Source organism: Pomacea canaliculata, linkage group LG10 (assembly GCF_003073045.1).
Source record: "Pomacea canaliculata isolate SZHN2017 linkage group LG10, ASM307304v1, whole genome shotgun sequence".
In the NCBI taxonomy this organism is placed as follows: domain Eukaryota; kingdom Metazoa; phylum Mollusca; class Gastropoda; order Architaenioglossa; family Ampullariidae; genus Pomacea; species Pomacea canaliculata.
The window spans coordinates 7139126-7156289 of NC_037599.1; the positions used below are offsets into that span (position 1 = coordinate 7139126).

General features: G+C 39.4%; 2 protein-coding genes across 2 annotated transcripts in view; both read left to right on the forward strand.

Moving 5' to 3' along the window:
- Positions 1-122: 122 nt before the first annotated feature.
- Positions 123-8529, forward strand: LOC112573708 (adenine DNA glycosylase-like). Its single transcript, XM_025254289.1, has 16 exons — positions 123-253; positions 723-878; positions 1701-1737; positions 2299-2372; positions 2682-2723; positions 2904-2975; positions 3177-3290; positions 3534-3631; positions 4527-4671; positions 4973-5054; positions 5657-5708; positions 5920-6053; positions 6887-7035; positions 7569-7721; positions 8079-8126; positions 8330-8529. The coding sequence occupies exons 4-16, from the start codon at positions 2316-2318 to the stop codon at positions 8408-8410; spliced, it is 1227 nt and encodes a 408-aa protein (XP_025110074.1). The 5' UTR covers positions 123-253; positions 723-878; positions 1701-1737; positions 2299-2315; the 3' UTR covers positions 8411-8529.
- An 8130-nt stretch (positions 8530-16659) lies between these two features.
- LOC112573681 (cAMP-specific 3',5'-cyclic phosphodiesterase 4C-like) overlaps positions 16660-17164 on the forward strand; it is a 308076-nt gene continuing 307571 nt past the window's right edge. Inside the window, exon 1 of the mRNA XM_025254256.1 lies at positions 16660-16966. The gene's annotated coding sequence lies outside the window, so the exon portion shown is untranslated. The remainder of the gene's footprint in view (positions 16967-17164) is intronic.

Below are 17164 nucleotides of genomic sequence, written 5' to 3' on the forward strand. Positions count from 1 at the left end.
ATAAATCTTCCATATCAGACTATCTGTTATTTAATGACCGATTCTCTTCGACATGTAAACAAATTCTCATTTTATTGCAATGCCGAGCGAATGAGTGGGAGGCTGGAGAGGGGTTTGGAATGGCGGGAACCATGGAATAGCAGTTAGCACGAACTGTTTTATCAGTGTTGTCATTTATTTTACGAACGCATCTTTACTCATTATTTCTTCATGAAAATGGTCAGAAGATACGGCAAGCGATCACAACCAGAAGGTAATAAAATCCAGTTTCGTCAACTTTTTAAGTCGCTATATCGCACGTCCCAACGGAGAATCACATAGAACAAAAACGAGTAAGACTGCATGACAGACAATTTCATAATTGATCTGTATTTACGTTTGATCCGCACATTTGGTTATCCCCTTTATCTTAGATTAAGTTTAAGTTGCCGAACTTTGTAATACAGAAGTGTAGCATACGGATATTGCCATACGATCTGCGAACCAAGTAAGAAGAACCCCGACACTTGAATATACGAATTTGCATTAGAACTAATAAAACAAATTAATTGAAATCCTTTATCCATACCTGTTGCTGAAGGAATGCTTTTATAAATGTTGATTAAAAAAAAATTGTCAGAAAGTATGATGGTGCTCGTTAAAGGATTAATGTTGTGTAGTAGGCGTACTATACTATAATACATAAAACAATTCATACTTTATTATTCATGTTTATATTTCAGATGGTTTTCCGAAGGCAAAGAATGCAGTGAACAGAAATGAAAACTTAAAAATTTGGTGGGTTTCATGAATTCTCAGATGCAGCAAAGACACTGATCAGAACAAATTTATTAAAGTGGTATGATGAAAATAAACGAAGTCTTCCCTGGCGAAATCAGGTAATTGTCATTTTATAATCTGACTGTTAAAAGTTGTGTGCTAGACAAATAAACAAATGGCTTGAACACCCAGCTGACCAACTGTTGGGAATGAAAAATGGGTACCTGACTCCATAGAGAGTTGGTGAAGGTAGGCAGTGAAGGAAGGAGAGGGACACTATTTCAAAAAAAGACTGACCATGAGAAAAGTAAGATTTCTAACATTTTACTCCATAACAACCTTAAAAAAGATCAGGGGACAACTTTTACTATTATGGGGAAGTGAAAGTCCAGAAGAGGATGTTATTTTGACTTGTCATCATTTCACTCACTTGCAATTTTGCTCTATAAAAAAGATGGGTGGAGATGGTGTGATGAAAGAAAAGAGAAACAAGCAAACCAGTATCCCAAGAGAACATCTAATGTCCATGATAAACATGTAATTAAATAATTATTTGTTTATGTTGTGTCTAATGAGATTTTTTGTCATTAATAGTGTTTATTCACAGTTTTTTTCCTGTTTGCTCCTTTATAAAAAATATTAAAATTTTGTTTAGTACATGAGTAAAACCTCCACTTTATTATGAGTGATAATACATTAATTTGTTTGAACAGCATGCATCTGTTTAGTCTGACTTGTTTAAAACTAATAACCTAAGAACAAGGTTTCCAGCATAGTAAGTTGAAAGACATTAATGAGTTTGAGGTATGAGGACAGTGAAACCACAGTCCTCTTTTTTTCCTTGTTATCACATTTTTTACATTTATATTTTCTGTCTTTTAATTATTCACTAGTTGTAGTCATATATGGTAATAATGTTTTGTTTGTGTCTGTCTGATTAGATCAGCACAGAGGATGTGAACCAGAAGGCTTATGCAGGTAACAATATCTTTCAAAAAACAAACTTGCCAAATGATTTTATTATATTATGAATACTGTTTTGTGGTGTTGTGCTATGTTGTGTGTTGGCAAAAAAGCCTAAAATATCCATTATGTACATATTGAAATGTACACACGCACGTGTCTGCGTGCACCAGCTCGCATGTACATATGCACTGCCTCTCGCTCGCTCACACACGCACACACTCAAGAAAGGTTGCTGGGGATTTCATTGGGATTGTATTCATTCTTTTAAATTGAGTTTTAATGTTCCTAATATGTGGTTTTAATAGCAGTTGGAATTTTATTGAACGACTTGTGTCCAAATGGCAGAACATAGAAGGCAATCAGTGTTTGTCTGTCCACTTTCAATAATTAGGGGCACTTGAAGGATTATTCTTAAGGTGTTTGTTACCAATACAAAACTTTTTTTAATATAGAGGTTGAGGGAGATAAAAGCAATGAAGCTGAGTGATGGGTTCATTAATTAATCTTGAAAGGTATAGGAATCCTGCATCTGATAATGCTGCTTATATTGCAAATGCAATCACATGTTGACAGTGTGGGTGTCAGAGATCATGCTTCAGCAAACTCAGGTTGCCACAGTTATTGATTATTACAACAGATGGATGACGGTATGACTCACTTTTAATTTTCATTTTTGCGTTGTTTGATTCTTCTGGGTTCATTGTAATCTTATGGGAACTAAGCACATTTTCATATTTCTAGATTGAGCTAATAAAGTATCATGAATGGTACTCTATGTATCCCACAGAAAAAAAGTTACCAGTAAGAGCAGTTTTCAAGTCTAATGATAGAAACACTACTATAATGCATCCTTCAAAATTTCAGGGGCTAGTTCAAATATAGGTAAGCTAAAACACTGCCTCTATGAGTAAGGTGAGCATGTGCTTCTGAATGATTGTCATACTTTTTTTTCCCAGAAATGGCCAACATTGCAAGAACTTGCCAAAGCTAAGCTTGAAGTAAGTTGACAATTAATGTCAGAGACTTTATTTGGTCTTTGTTTTGTTTTATTTTCCCATTTCTTCAGTCTTTCTCTTCATTTTTCATTTTGCTTCCAAACTTTACAGTCTTATTTGCAAGTTACAAAGATACTTGTGAGGTTTAAGTTGTTTTTGCATTTTGTGTGTGTGTGTTTGCAGGAAGTTAATGAGATGTGGTCTGGTCTTGGATATTATTCCAGAGGGAAGCGTCTGCATGAGGGAGCAAAGAAGGTAACTAGTTATGACATTCCGTGTTAGGAAGCCTTATTTGATTTTTGCGAAGAGTTCCTTTAGATGTTTATACATGTGTGATTTATTCATGATTTTTTTTTTTTTTATCATGATAGTAATTTATTAGTAATGATATCTGTTCAGCATCATATCTTTATGGTCACTACATGTCACTACATGTCACTTTGGCTTCAAAATCAGGTTGTGAATGAACTGGAAGGGCAAGTGCCAAAATCAGCAGCAGACTTAGAGAAAAAGCTTCCAGGTGTTGGGAGATACACAGCAGGTGCTATTGCTTCCATTGCTTTAGGAGAAGTGAGTTATTTATTTGCAGGCAAATAGCAGTTACATGAAATCTACAGATAGAAATCTATTGCAGCAATCTGTTATTTTTAGTTTGGTCTTCTTGAATTTTGGTTTATTTTGAATGCTATAAATCATTGCTCTGAAATGACTACACATGTTTGAAAGCATTTATTTTTAGGCACAAGTGTGTCCTTAAATGATAAGTGCATTATTTTAACTTTTATTATAAAAAAAACCCAACCTATTTTGCAGAAAACAGGGGTTGTTGATGGAAATGTCATCAGAGTTTTTTCTCGACTGAGAATGATTGGGGCAGATGTCTCAAGTCCGGCAACTATGGATAAATTTTGGTACTTAAAAATAAATTTTTGTAAGTTACTTATCTAAAAGAGAATAATTGGAATAAATTAAAAAGCATAAAGCATATAGAATTGTTAACAAACATTGAAGATAATTCAGAATACAGTGATACCTCGGTTCTCGAACGCCTTGACTTTCGACCAAATCGGTATTCGACCAGGAAATTCGAGAAAATTTTGTCTTGGAATTCGAACAGATATTTGGAACTCGAAAATCCGAACGTCCGAGATGAGCCGAGTTGAGCCGAATGGCGTTCGTTCGGCCCAGCGCGCCTTGCTTGCGTCATCAGTGACAATAACCATCCCCCTTCCTCTCTCCCTCCACATTCATTCCCTCCTGCATAAAGTTTGTACAGGTACAGTAAATGAAACACAATTTACTGTACTGTACAGTACACTTTTGTTTTTTGTTTTTGTTTAATAAATACACTTTTATTTCTTATTTCTTGCTGAGACTCATGTTTTTCTACATATTATATACAAATTAGGCCAGTAAATAGGCATTTTCTGGGGTTTGGAACGAATTAATCCAGTTTCCATTATTTCCTTTGGGTTTCATTGCTTCGGTTCTCGAACAATTTGGTTCTCGACCGTCCTCCCGGAACGAATTATGTTCGAGAACCGAGGTATCACTGTATTTAGTCTTTGTGTTTTTTATTGCCATTTAATATAGCATCATTTAATTTTGTCTTTCAGTTATTTCCATCAATTGTATTTAGGATTTTTATGCAGGTGTTCTGTTGCTGAGGTGGCTTGATAAAATTTAAGAGTTTATGCAATACAAATACAACAGTCACTTTAGTGTGTGAATATTCCTGCATGATTAAAAAAAGTTTGCCGTATTATATTAGTTATCATAATTTTGTGTCTAAAATGTCCTGCACAGGGAGCTAGCAAATGAACTTGCAGACTGTGAGAGAACAGGAGATTTAAACCAGGGACTTATGGAGCTAGGGGCCATGGTGTGCACACCTAAATCACCAAAGTGTTCTTTGTGTCCCCTTCAGGAAACATGCAGAGCGTTTGCAAAGGTGAGCACCATCAGTGGGCAGGAATTAAGACAATGGTGTATCAATGGGAGAGACCATAATGCATCTGTGAGTTCTGTAATATATATCGGTGGGTAGAAATCCCTTTTTCATTCATTTATTTTGACAAGATAACTGTAGTATGCTGTTTCCTGTCTTTGCAGTACTCGGTTTAACTGTAACCACTTTAACAAAAAAAAAAAAATGGGAAAGTTCCTAAAGTTCAGAGAAAAAATAACCATTCTGTGGAGGTTGCAAGTGCAGAAAATGCGAAAACTGTAGAGATAATTTTTATGGTTATTAGGTAAATTTGGAAAAAAAGCAGGCAGCAGGACGGCTGATATCTAGAGAATCTGACCAATGTGGCCTTCTGGACATAGAATGTTGTGAGTGCTTTTATATTTCTGTGGTCCTTTTATTAGCATTTGGTAAATGAATTAGTGCTTAACCATGTGCAGAAGTTTTGTGTTGGAAACTACTTCTAAAAATTTAATATGTTTTACATTCTGATTTTGCGTCCTCATGAGACCTTTAACTTAACCAAGTAGGTTAACTTACCACAAACTTGATGTCACTTTGAGAACGTTGACAAAGAAAAGGATGAAACTAAATATATTTAGGCGCATCTCTTTGCTTTATTATTTCCTCTCTTTCACCTTTTGCCTTTCAGCCTTCTGCTTTTTCTGTACGAAAGCTGTGGCGGTTGGGTGCCATTTTGGAGATAGCTCATTGGTGATCCATTCAAAGAGACTTGTATTATCAACGTCGAAAAATACAACATAAATTTAGCAATATTTTACCAGAAAAATTGAAGTGTTCTATACATTTAGTTGTCATTGAGAATAATAGAAGCAGCTGGGGTAAATCATGAAATAGTTGTTTGAAGAACGGTAAAATTTTGTATTTTGAAGCAAGTTTCAGATGTTTTTGGCGTTTACTAGCTCTTTTCTCATACTGATTTCTGTTTCATATACATTTCTCATATCAGTGGCTGATGCATGTCAGTGGTGTCTTCCTTCTGATGAGCCATGGGACAAAAGGCAAGTCTTAAAATTAGGATTTACCCATATCCTCATTTATAATGCAGGTTTGTAGACATATCTAAGTAAATAACTCATGTGGATATTCATGTCCTTTGCTGCTTGGTGTGTGTGTGCAAGAGAGAGAGTTGCCAGCATTTACAAAAGGCATAACTTTTGAAAAAATTAAAGGGTCAGTATTGTGATGTTGACTTGCTTTTTACTTTTGAAGCTTAGGAGTACAGAACCTTCCACGGAAAGCAAAGAAAAAGGCACCGCGTGAGCAGATGGCTGCTGTGACTGTTGTGTGCAAGCTAGGCAAAGACAGCCAGCAACAATTCCTGTTGATGAAGCGTCCAGAGAAAGGTAAGCTGCATGCTTTCAGATTGCTTCATGTTCTTTTTTTCTTTTTGCATATTGTCTTCGTATCTTGTCATATAGTCTTTATGTCCTGTAATATATAGTCTTCTAGTCTTACATCAATTTATTTCTTTCTTGTCACATGTTTGTAATCAGCATCTTTTTTTCTTTTGGTTTTGATCTTGTTTCTATATTACGCACTATAGTTCCAAGAAATAAATGACATTTATAGTTAGTGTTACGAACACAGTTTTAGTTTCTCAGCCACCTTTTTCAAGTTAGATTTTTCATGTTCTTTGCTCTTGAAGTTCAAGAAGGTTAGGGTTAACATGCCTAGCACCTTCAGCAATTGTGATTAAGTCTGCCAATGTTAGTCATATAAAAACTTTTTCTTCAAAAATATTTAAACAAAAATGGAGAAAATCCAATCATTTAACTTGGCAAATCACATTTTAATAGAGTAATCCTTTAATGTGGGAATTTGAACATGTTAATAATCTGAAGATTAAAATTGTTTCCATATATGACTTTTTTTCTTGAGCAGTTGCAGTGAACTTTATTTTTAATTGTGATCTATCTTTCTGCTCTTTTCATTTTTGAAATGATTATTTTTTAAATTCTTGAACTTGAGAATCTGGGTATCAAAGTCAAAGGTCAGTCGGGACTCAAAGAGTTAAGGAAATCAGTCTTAATTTTAAACAATTGTTATTTAATCTATACAATTCACACCTAGCACAGTCAGAGAATAAATGATGTGTGGCAAGCTGATTTACTTAAAAACTGTGCACAATACATATATTTTTTACTCTTAGAACCTTATGTTACTTGTCACAAAACAGGATTACTGGCTGGTCTCTGGGAATTTCCAAACTTTGATGTCAAGGGAGAGGCAGAAATCAGCACTAACTCTGAAGACATTCTGCAGAGACTAAAAAATAACCATTCTGTGGAGGTTGCAAGTGCAGAAAATGTGAAAACTGTAGGAGATGTATGTTATACCTACTGAAGTTTGTTGTCATTCCTTGTTAGGGATTTTAGGGGAAGAGCTGGTGAATTTATCAAAAATGGGTATGCAAGAAAAGCTACTTTTCATATTCCCGGCACATATATAAATAGTACAAATATTAAACGATTTTCCTTAGCCTGTTTTTATTCTGGGGTAGGAAGGTGCAGTTTTAAAAGTTGAATGAAGGAGGATGCTGATTTTCAATTTGAGACACCACTTATCTCAGGCTTTCCCCAGGAATAGTTCAGTACCTATGCCAAAAAAGCTAACCAGTAAACAATTTTCTTTGTATGCCCTTACCCCAACCATAGAAACAGCCTCAGTGCAATGACTTCATGCTGAGCATTATTGGGGACAATTGACTTTTGTTCTTGTTGCCAAATAATGCAGTTATGTTAATTACGCAGTTCATGATAGGTACATATTTGAAAACTAAAGGGTATAAAATAGTCCAGCCAGAAGATTTTGCACTATTACTAACATACATAACCAGATGTTGACGTTATTTTCATCAGGTCTTGCACTTATTCTCCCATATACACCAAACATACTGTGTCACACTGGTGAGTGTAACAGAACAGAATATTAAGGTGACCTCTCAGCGACCTTGGCAGTGGCTCACAAATGCAGAAGTTAATGAAGCTGCCATTCCAACAGCAATGAAGAAGGTAGAAATTTTCGTGCATTCACCCACTCTTTGTGTTCTAACAATTTTTTTCTAAAGTAAATACAAGAACTCCTTGTTGACTTGAAAGAGTGTGAAAGGGGCCACCTGCAATGGTGGATGATCTGTCAAGTAGGTAAGGAAATGTAATGCATTGTACATTTTATCATGTAAGCACATCAATGTATCACGCCAGTTAAAAATAGCTCATGATCCATAAACAGATAGGGGTTTTGCTTCTTGGAATATTTTTTCATCATTCAAGAAAATTTCAGTCTGTCTTTAGAGGAGTTTTACTAATCTTAAGATTTTGTAAGAATTATTAAGTGTTTTGTTGACTTGGTGGTTTATTCTTTTTCAGGTGTTCAGTGCATGTATGAAAGTGCTGGAAGGAAGAAATGATGTTCAGGTAAAACACTAATCCGACTTCCAACAAGAACATTAATAAATTTTTGTTGCCATTCTTTTACAGTGAATATTTAGTCGGTTTCTCTGTACTAAATAAACAAATCTCACTATATTGAGTAAGAGTAAAAGACATTAATAGAATCAAAAGTAATCATTTAGTTACAGCTCTAATTTCAAATCTTCAAATATTTTAACTGTTTTCAGGGAAAGAAGCGGAAGAGAAATGAAACTGGTCAAAGTGATGCAAAGCAAAGATCAATCGACTCTTTCTTTAAATGTAAATAGTTACAAGTTCAAGAGAGGTTTTTTTTAATAAAGAAAAAAAAGATTACTTTTGTACATAGTTTTTCTTGTTTTTGAGTCCATATTAAAAAGCAGGATGTGACATGAGAATTGAGTCATGTTTTGAAATATTTCCATAAAACATCAGCTTAAGTGTGTTTCGCTGTGAGAGGTGTGATTTTATTCTTGACATCTGCACTACATATGTTCCCTCTTGGCATTCTTAAGTTATTTTCATTTTTCACCATATCAAGCTATATGGGTTATGTAGCTCATAGTTGGCAACATACTTCTGAGATTGGAGGTGAGAGTACAACCTAAGCCCCAGTCTTCACATTCCTTTCTTAGAATTAAGCTGTGGTTTATTAAATAGTGATATATCACATGATTATAAGGCAATACACGTGGAAAGTGGATAGATTGCAATTGTTGAATGACAGCGTCACACAACTTTTAAACAAAACCATCATGAAGCCAGTGATGCTAAAACTAAACGAAAGGATCAGTTTTCAGCACTCTTTTTTTTTCCGCATAATTTACTGTACAAACAATCTAAAAGTTTTGTTTCTATCATAGGGATTTTATTCCTGTAATGTATCATTGGTGTATTTTTTTCAGTGAACTTTTTATCACGTCTTGCTGTTGTCTGCTGCCTGGCATCAGCAGTGGGAGGTAAATCAATGCAGGCAGCTCTCGTCACTATCTGTGCGGAACTAAAGCTAAGTGCAGGCCCGCGACTAGACATGTCAAAGTCTTTCACACAATCAATGGGGGAGACCAGGAGACACACCAGCGTCCAGCAGAGCGAGATTGATGCGTCGACAGATTTCGCTGGCGGTTCTTTATGCTGAGCAGAAATCATGTGGCTTGGAAGGATGGGAGAGGGGAAAAGCATTGAAAACTTTTAGTGTTGATGGATAGATAGTGCAGCTGTCAAGCTTCAGAATTTTTAGCTAGTGGGAAATTTTCAGCCTCATGTTTATAAATTTCGGTCAGATAAAATTATCAGTAACATTTAGCTAGAACCAAAATCTTTTGCGGCTAAATTAAGAACTGACTGTTGTTTTTCGTTCTTTTATCGACACAAATAATCTTCAGATTTTGTGCAACCTTCTCTTAATAAAACTACTTTGTTATTTTTAATATGCCGTGTAATGTGTTTCATAGAAAATATTTCAGCCAGCTTTTACTCTGCCGTTTGAGGCACACGAAGTGTGTGCCGCCTGCAGATGACAGGTTAGGAGTTTATCGTTGTATCTGAGCTTTTCTACTTCAGCCAGGATTTTCCCCCCTCTCTAATCTGGCATTTCTCTGCTATGCAACCAGTAATTTGTCATTTCGGAGTGTTTCTGTGATGAATTATCCACAAAAGCAGTATTCATTAATTTCCTAATTAAACGCAGCTGGATCATATACAAGTAAGTAGCACATTTGTGTTTATCTTGCGGAAAGGTTTGTAGTTTTAATGCGACTTTCTCACTCAACCCTACCCCTACCCCTTTCCCGGCAACACGCCCACAATTTTACCGCACAAAGACCATCCTGTTACCGTTAAAAAAGAACAATGTTGAGGGGGAAGTCGTTTACTACTGCTCTGGGGAGTTGACAATCGCGAAACGTCCGTCACTGTCTGGGTGTACAAGTCCAGTCATTCCTCCCTCCTTGTATCCTCCGCCCCACCATAGACACACCGCACCCTCCTGTCATCTCCGTCCTTTATGTCTCTACGGACTTGACTATGTGGCCCACTAGCCAATTTCTAGACATCCAATGCCTCGTTACGAGACCTCCTTGGAGCCAGAGAGACACGTCTGGCACTACCGCCAAATTCCATTTGCCGTCTGATTGACTGCTTTTTTGACACGATGGTAGTCTGTTTCGAATACTCCACGTAGAACCTCGTCCAGCCTCCTAAAGCCGCCCAAGGCGAAGACAACTCGGCCTGCGGGATGGATCCAGATTAACGCTCCTGTTAGCTGCTTTCTTCCTCAGCTCTTCACAGGTCCATGTTTTCACTTTCCCAGCTTCCCTCAAGCCCCCGACTCTTCCGTCTGCGTACTTCGTAGGAGCTTTTAAAATTGCAGGTGATCATTCAAAGTCTAAGCGGAGTATCGCTCCATTGGTCTGCAGGTTCTCTCCCCTGCGATTACAAGTTCGTTTTGCCAGACTCGTCTTTTCCTTTGGGGGGAAAGGGTTTTTGTTTTTATTATTTTAATTATATCATGGTGAAACTGTTGTTTTGTATAATTCGTCATAAAAATGAAAGAGTTTGACAATTCAAAGCCAAGCCGATACTAGGACTTCAGTTGTTAAGTGTCGTCGTGGTTACAGTTTATAATGAGCTGAGAGATTCTGATAATTATGAGACTTGTAATTCCTTAAGAAAGGAAATGTATAATTTTTGGTGCTGGGAACCACTATTGCGCCATGAACTTAACTGTCAAAATATGTGATTATAATATTTTGTGGGAAACGATAGCTAAAGCAGAAATGATGTTCTCGATCTCTAATAACACCGGCATGGCTTGAGGCTGCTGTCAGCGGAACAGGAAGTGTGGGAAATGTAATGAGCAGAACCCTGACTTCCTGTCTGCAGCGCGAGGGCACGAGGCGGTGATTGCAGAGTTCACGAAGTTATCGTTGAGGTTTTGAAGATGGCCAATCAGCTAGCGACTCCGGGCGAATGGACTAATCACCTGCCAGCTTTGAGCGACTTGACCAATCAAAGCTGGGATTCTTGTCGAGCCTGTAAACACACAAGTGTTTTACTACTTAATATTATTAACAAAAAACCACAATCTATCACGTCCATGCCTGGGATACGCGAGAGTTGAAGCTTTGACATGAGTGTGCGGACTGGTGCTTTCAGTGTCAGCTAGTCTGGCTCGGCAGGGGCGGACACTGAAGAGGTCTTCTGGCAGTGATAAGGATCGGAAGATCCCGGTTACATGCTATTCTGCACTCTGTGATCGCCCATCCTCCAGTTTAGTTCCATCCTCCTTCTGCTGTTGACTCCTGCCCATAGCGATGTACGTGTCTACAAGGCTTGTAGGCGTGTATATTATGTGTGAGAGAGTAGTGTGTGAGAGAAGTAGAGAGAGATAGCATAGCAAAGAAGAAGTACCCTCACCCAGCCTTTTGTATGAACGTACATTATAAGCGGATAGTTGAGTGGTTAGAGCGCTGGCGTCCAAATTGAGAGACACACTGGTTCGATACCCGTGTATACCTGACTCCAGACAAGTTTGGGTCAGAGGGAGAGAAGTAAATCGAACCCAGACAAGTGAGGTCTTTCTCCCTAACGACCTGAAAAGGACATGGGTTGAGCTTTACCTTTGTACATTATGTGACAACCGTGGATTAGATGCCATTGTAACGATGCATTGTTATCGGATCTTTAAGGTCTAGAGGTCGTCCAATGGTGACTAGATAAAGTTCAGTGCAAGATATTCTTTCCCACTCAATCCTTATCTCCGTTCTCATGTTACACCCCTACAAAGATCATCATGTGCAGAAATAAAATAAACCGTTAGGCCTAATTCACGTTTGATCCCAGTTCTCCCATTGGCTGAGGCTTTGACAATGTAAATATACCCGTATACAATCTTGACATCAGGGTTGACTGATATCTGTGCATTTTTGCAGGCAGATTTGAGGAAAAAAAAGTATTTCACACTGACCTTTACTCAGCCATTAGAAAAAAAAATGGTGAGAACGGAAGGGAGCTGAAATACAGACCTAGTTCCCTTTCTACGACATTATAATGACAGAGGTCTGCGGAAATCAAATGTTTTCTAGTCATTTTATTCATTTTTAAAGCGAAGAGTGTCTGAGATTTGTATTTGCATTCGCATGTTAAAGCTAAAATAAATCATCACCCAAAGCTGATTTGTTGGTAAATCACTACCATCAACAAGAAGAGAAGTAGGGTGCGTGTACACAAGAAGATGAAATCGTCGCATGTATGACAGATCCTGGAGGGCACCTTCTTTCATCACGAAAATTGACGTTTAATCTACTGGACAGGAAATTGCCCTCTCGCGTAATCTCACAAGCGCGAGATTTCCTTGAAATTACGGTATTAGGACCTCGTCCCCGCGCCATCTATTGCCCCCTTTTTAAGGCCCACCTCATAGTAGCTGTTTGTCTTACTGATTCTTCCACATTCTTACAGCTGGTGGCTGGTTGGTGATGATGATGAGAGAAAGGAGGCTAATACCTTAGCCATACGATGATGTCGTGGCCCCTCAGTGACTAGAAAGCGATGTAAAGTGATGAAACCGATGAAGGAGAAGAAAATGCCGTTGCAAGGACCAGTCCGAACATGCATCTGGCTGCATACAAGGCTAGCTCCAATTCTAGAAGGAAGATGAAACTCGGAGGTGAAGGCGTGATATGCACTCTCACATCGCTCCTTTCAGTTCGTCCAGACATCTTAAATTATCCCCCTTTTCGTCGCTCTCTCGAGTCTTGGGTACGTGAGGGGATAACTCCACGCCAGGATGGATGCTCATGGCGAGCGCAGGTTACCTTATCTTGTTCTTCGCTGACTTCGCCGAGTGCCACGTAAACGTGAGTGCAAGTCTTGAGTGTCTTGAGGCCCCTCGTGAAGTTAGATTATCGTTGACAGCACTGGGTTTACACTTTTCTTACGACATTTTATTGCTGCTGACATTGCTGGTTAAGGGTCTTCTTATGGAGTCTTATTATTGTTGACTTTTTGCCAAGAGTAACATAAAGTTGATTTCAAGGTCCATTTTCTGCCCCTAACAAACAGTGGCATAGGAAGGACAAAATTTTCAATGTATTCTGCTTTTCTTTCTCTCTTTATTTATTTCTTTGAACTGGTAGTTATCTCGAGAAAATTCGTACTGGTTAGAACGTTTCCTATTTACAAATTCAAGACAAGGCTCCTAGCAAACAAACGACACCATCAGCAGTTATCATTTGTTTCACATTGTAGCTTTTTAATCCTTTATAAATTTAATAATCTTTCCTGAATATAAAGGTAAGGAATCAGAGAGTTGAACGACAACACACTTTATGAGACATGAACAGTCATTGTGTTGGCTGTCGGCGATAAACCACAGAACCTGAATTTCAGTCATTTATCTTCCATTTATTCTGGTTCTGCAACAACAAAATGTTTTTCAGATTCATCATGGGCTGTTTCTCCACAGGACTGGCTGCTTTGCTGTAATAAAGTTTTAATTGTTGGCTTAGACTTAAAACAGTTTTTACCTACCACAGGTCCGCGTCTTGTTGTAACCGGCTTTGACATATTTTTAATTATTCTTTGACGAGAAAATAAATTTTGTAATCAGAGCACAACCTACTTGCATAGCATTCCCTTGAGCTTTCTGTTGTCGTGAAGCCAGGAGATACAATTATATTTCTAGTGTGCAGATGGTATACAAGGTATACCGATAGAGTGATATATATCAGATACTTCATGCGTTGTATGGTGTTTTCATCATTTGTCTAACGGTCTGGTCAAGTGACGGTTATCATGATCACAACAAGCACGATCATCAATCCATCGCATGTCTGTCACGTGTTTACCTTCTTTGCGATGATCTTTGTCATTTCTGTCATCTGGAGTTGTAATTCTTCTTCTGTAACGATTCGTCTGTACCTTTTCTGTCTTTTGATGTAGATAAGGGACTAAGGGGGTGTGTGTTTTCTACATTCGGGTATCGGCCTACCCTGAAGACAGCCTCATTTTCACGCGGCATAGAAGTCGGCGACACCACAGGGCGCGCTATCGATGCTCGCGAAAAACAAACTCTTCAGCTAATTAGTCACATGCTCCTTGACCAGGAAGGAAATGAGATAGGCGGCCTACAAACATGCCATTTCCTGAAGTTCTGAGATGTTCTGAATCTGGCATTGTGTGGTAGATAATGTCAGCCAAACGATCTTTCTGCTTCTTTGAAGAGACTGTTTGCTTGGCCCCTAATTATTCTCCCTAAACAAATAGTTTATTGCTTAATCTCTTACCTGCATAACACTGGCATTGACACAAACTGACTTGAGGCTGGCCGGGTGACAGAATGACTGACAATGACAATGGCATTGTCACTGACATTGACAATGACAGGAACTGTGAGATAACTTTGATTAAAGGGCTGTAGAGAGATAAAGACCGACTAACATAAGAGGTCTAGATTGCTGTCCTGATGTTGTTTACTGTTTTACTTGTAAATAGTTGAACTGATCTTTTCGAACGTGGGAGGAGATATAAGTAGATATGTGCGATGCGTGAGATGAAGACATTTTGTAATTTACAGGTGTGGTGACTCCGCTCGGTGAAAGCCAGAGAACCTGTCAAACATCAAGGTCCAATCTCACCTGTGTACCTCAGTTCATCTTTCTTTCCTTATCTCCGGCTACCTGTTATCTCGCCCCACGCTTCTCTTTTCTGTCATCAACCAGCTAAAGAACGAAAGTTTACATCGATGAAGAGAGTGACGATAATGGCAATTTACATCGACGCGCGCATGTTTACTTGTTCCGCTATCTCTCCCCTCAGTTGCCGTGATGCGCCCTCTGTCGGCAGCAGCTGGTCCTGCAAAGGGCGGCTAGCCGCTGACATCGTTCATCACCTCCTCGGCGAAATTCTCATGTCGAGAGAAAGGATGTAAATCTCTCTTATGGCATGCAACATTTGTCAGCATGCGCTTAAAAACAAACAAACAAACAGACAAACAAAATAACGATTGCATTGAGACTTACCGAGAAGCGAGTTGACGACTAAAAAGCGGTTTGGACATGTATTCCGCCGTTTATCCCTTCACCACTCCACCCATCAACTACCAGCCTCCACGCTGCCTTGCACAAACCTAAAGGCTGATCATAACTCGATCTGGTCTGGCGGGAGAAAAGATTCCACCATTAAAAGCCCCCCGCTTCAATCGGGCTCCAGAGAGTTCCCTCCTCTCTTTTTCCCACTTTTCTTACTTGCCATGATGTGCTGGCACAGTTCCAGCGTATCGTGCTGCCCTCTGGCGGAGGGCAAACACAACCAGTGACAGAAGAAACATAAACTTGGCTCCCTCGTTCAGAACCAGGACTGTGTCCCTCTCCCAAGGCATTACAGAGATGTATTCCAAGTCACGTGTCATGCCGGGCATTGTGTTTCTCCATGCAGGTTTTTACATCCGGGCGTTTAATTGGTTTTTGATGAGGTTCATGAGGTCAGCGTTGATCTCATTGAATTGCTTTTTGTTCGGTGGATATTTGAGAAAATAGCAGGAAGTGTATGCGAGAGAGAGAAAGAACGCGTGTCTGAGTGTCGGAGGATGAAAGGTTGGTGGGGTGGGGGTAGATGAAGGTTAGGGGAGGTAACCGAAGAACCGTTACACATGAATAGTTTTGAATGAAGCAGTGGTCATTGTAAGTCATTTGCCTTCAAATTATACTTAGATAATCCCAGGGTCTTGATTACTAATAACTGTATACCTATGTCAAACTATGTTCAGATAACTGCCTGCGTTCTTCTTATGATTGCACCACAATCAACATAAATAAATGAAATTGATTGTACACATGTGTCCAACCATGTTCACACAACTGCCTTTCTCACGACTGTTCATGTTCACTCTTGCGACCTATTAATAGCACACATTCTCTTGCATCTGCCTGGAAGCTAGAAAAGCTTCGACCGTAGTTCATTCTGTCTTCTCGCTCTTTCTTTATTCATTCTCGTCCCGTGAAGCAAGGTGTGGAGGCAAATCATGATAGGCAGATCCGACTGGGCAGGTAATTACCTTGAAAGACGCCGCGAGAACAGAGGAAGCTTCAGACCGAGCTGATCAGAAACTGCTTCTTTCTTTTTTTGGCGTGTTCGCAAATATATTCCCCTCCTCTTCCTCCTCCACCTCCTCCTTCCTGCGACTTCTTAAAGCAGCAAAATGCAACCACGCGTCACAAACTTTTCATTGTGCAGAACCTGATCGCATGACAAGTCACGGGTGGAGATACCCAGAAAACTGTATGTGTATACCTTCTACCACAGCTACGCCTTGAGATACAATCTGTGAAGGAGGAATGCAAGCTCACCTGCCGGCGACCAACTCCGGCAAGAAGACTGTCGCGCGCGTCGCCGTGTGCAGTGCAACCTCCCGGGGGGCGGGTCAACTGCTGTGCTAAGAGGTGCGCTCCTTCCTTCACGTCACGTGACGTAATTATTCTGCTGCGGGTGCTTGCGAGGCCGACGAGGGTGTTTTGCTTCTGGGCGCTCAAGTGTATCTTCGCTACAACTCGTTTAGTCGGTCGTGTTTACCTCCAGCCACGCACGTCACACCAACAGGTACACGAGGGGGGATTCATCGCCAGGAGGGGTTAACGCCAGCAGACCAGAACGGATCTTCGTTTGTTAATACTGACAGCTTCTGTCTGTGTTGATACTAATGCACTTGTCGTTCGCCTCGTCGGTCGATGTGATGACTTTATTGCAGTGACAGGACTAATTTTCGTCTGGCATCGTCCACGTGTCGACTGTCGGATTCTGCTCGGACGAGAAGTCATTGGGTGTGAGACCGGAACTTTGACCTGGAGGTAAGTTTGCCGTAGCAGCCTGAGAGTTACGACAGTTGTGTGAAGCGCGAGTCGACAGGTATTTGAACATTACAAACAGTTGTAGACATACCACAAATAAACAAACTAAGAGCGGGGCGAGAAAAAGACAGGTAGGTAGTTAAACAGAAAGAACGGGACAGAGACAGAATGGGACAGCAAGTAGACAAACAGACCTAC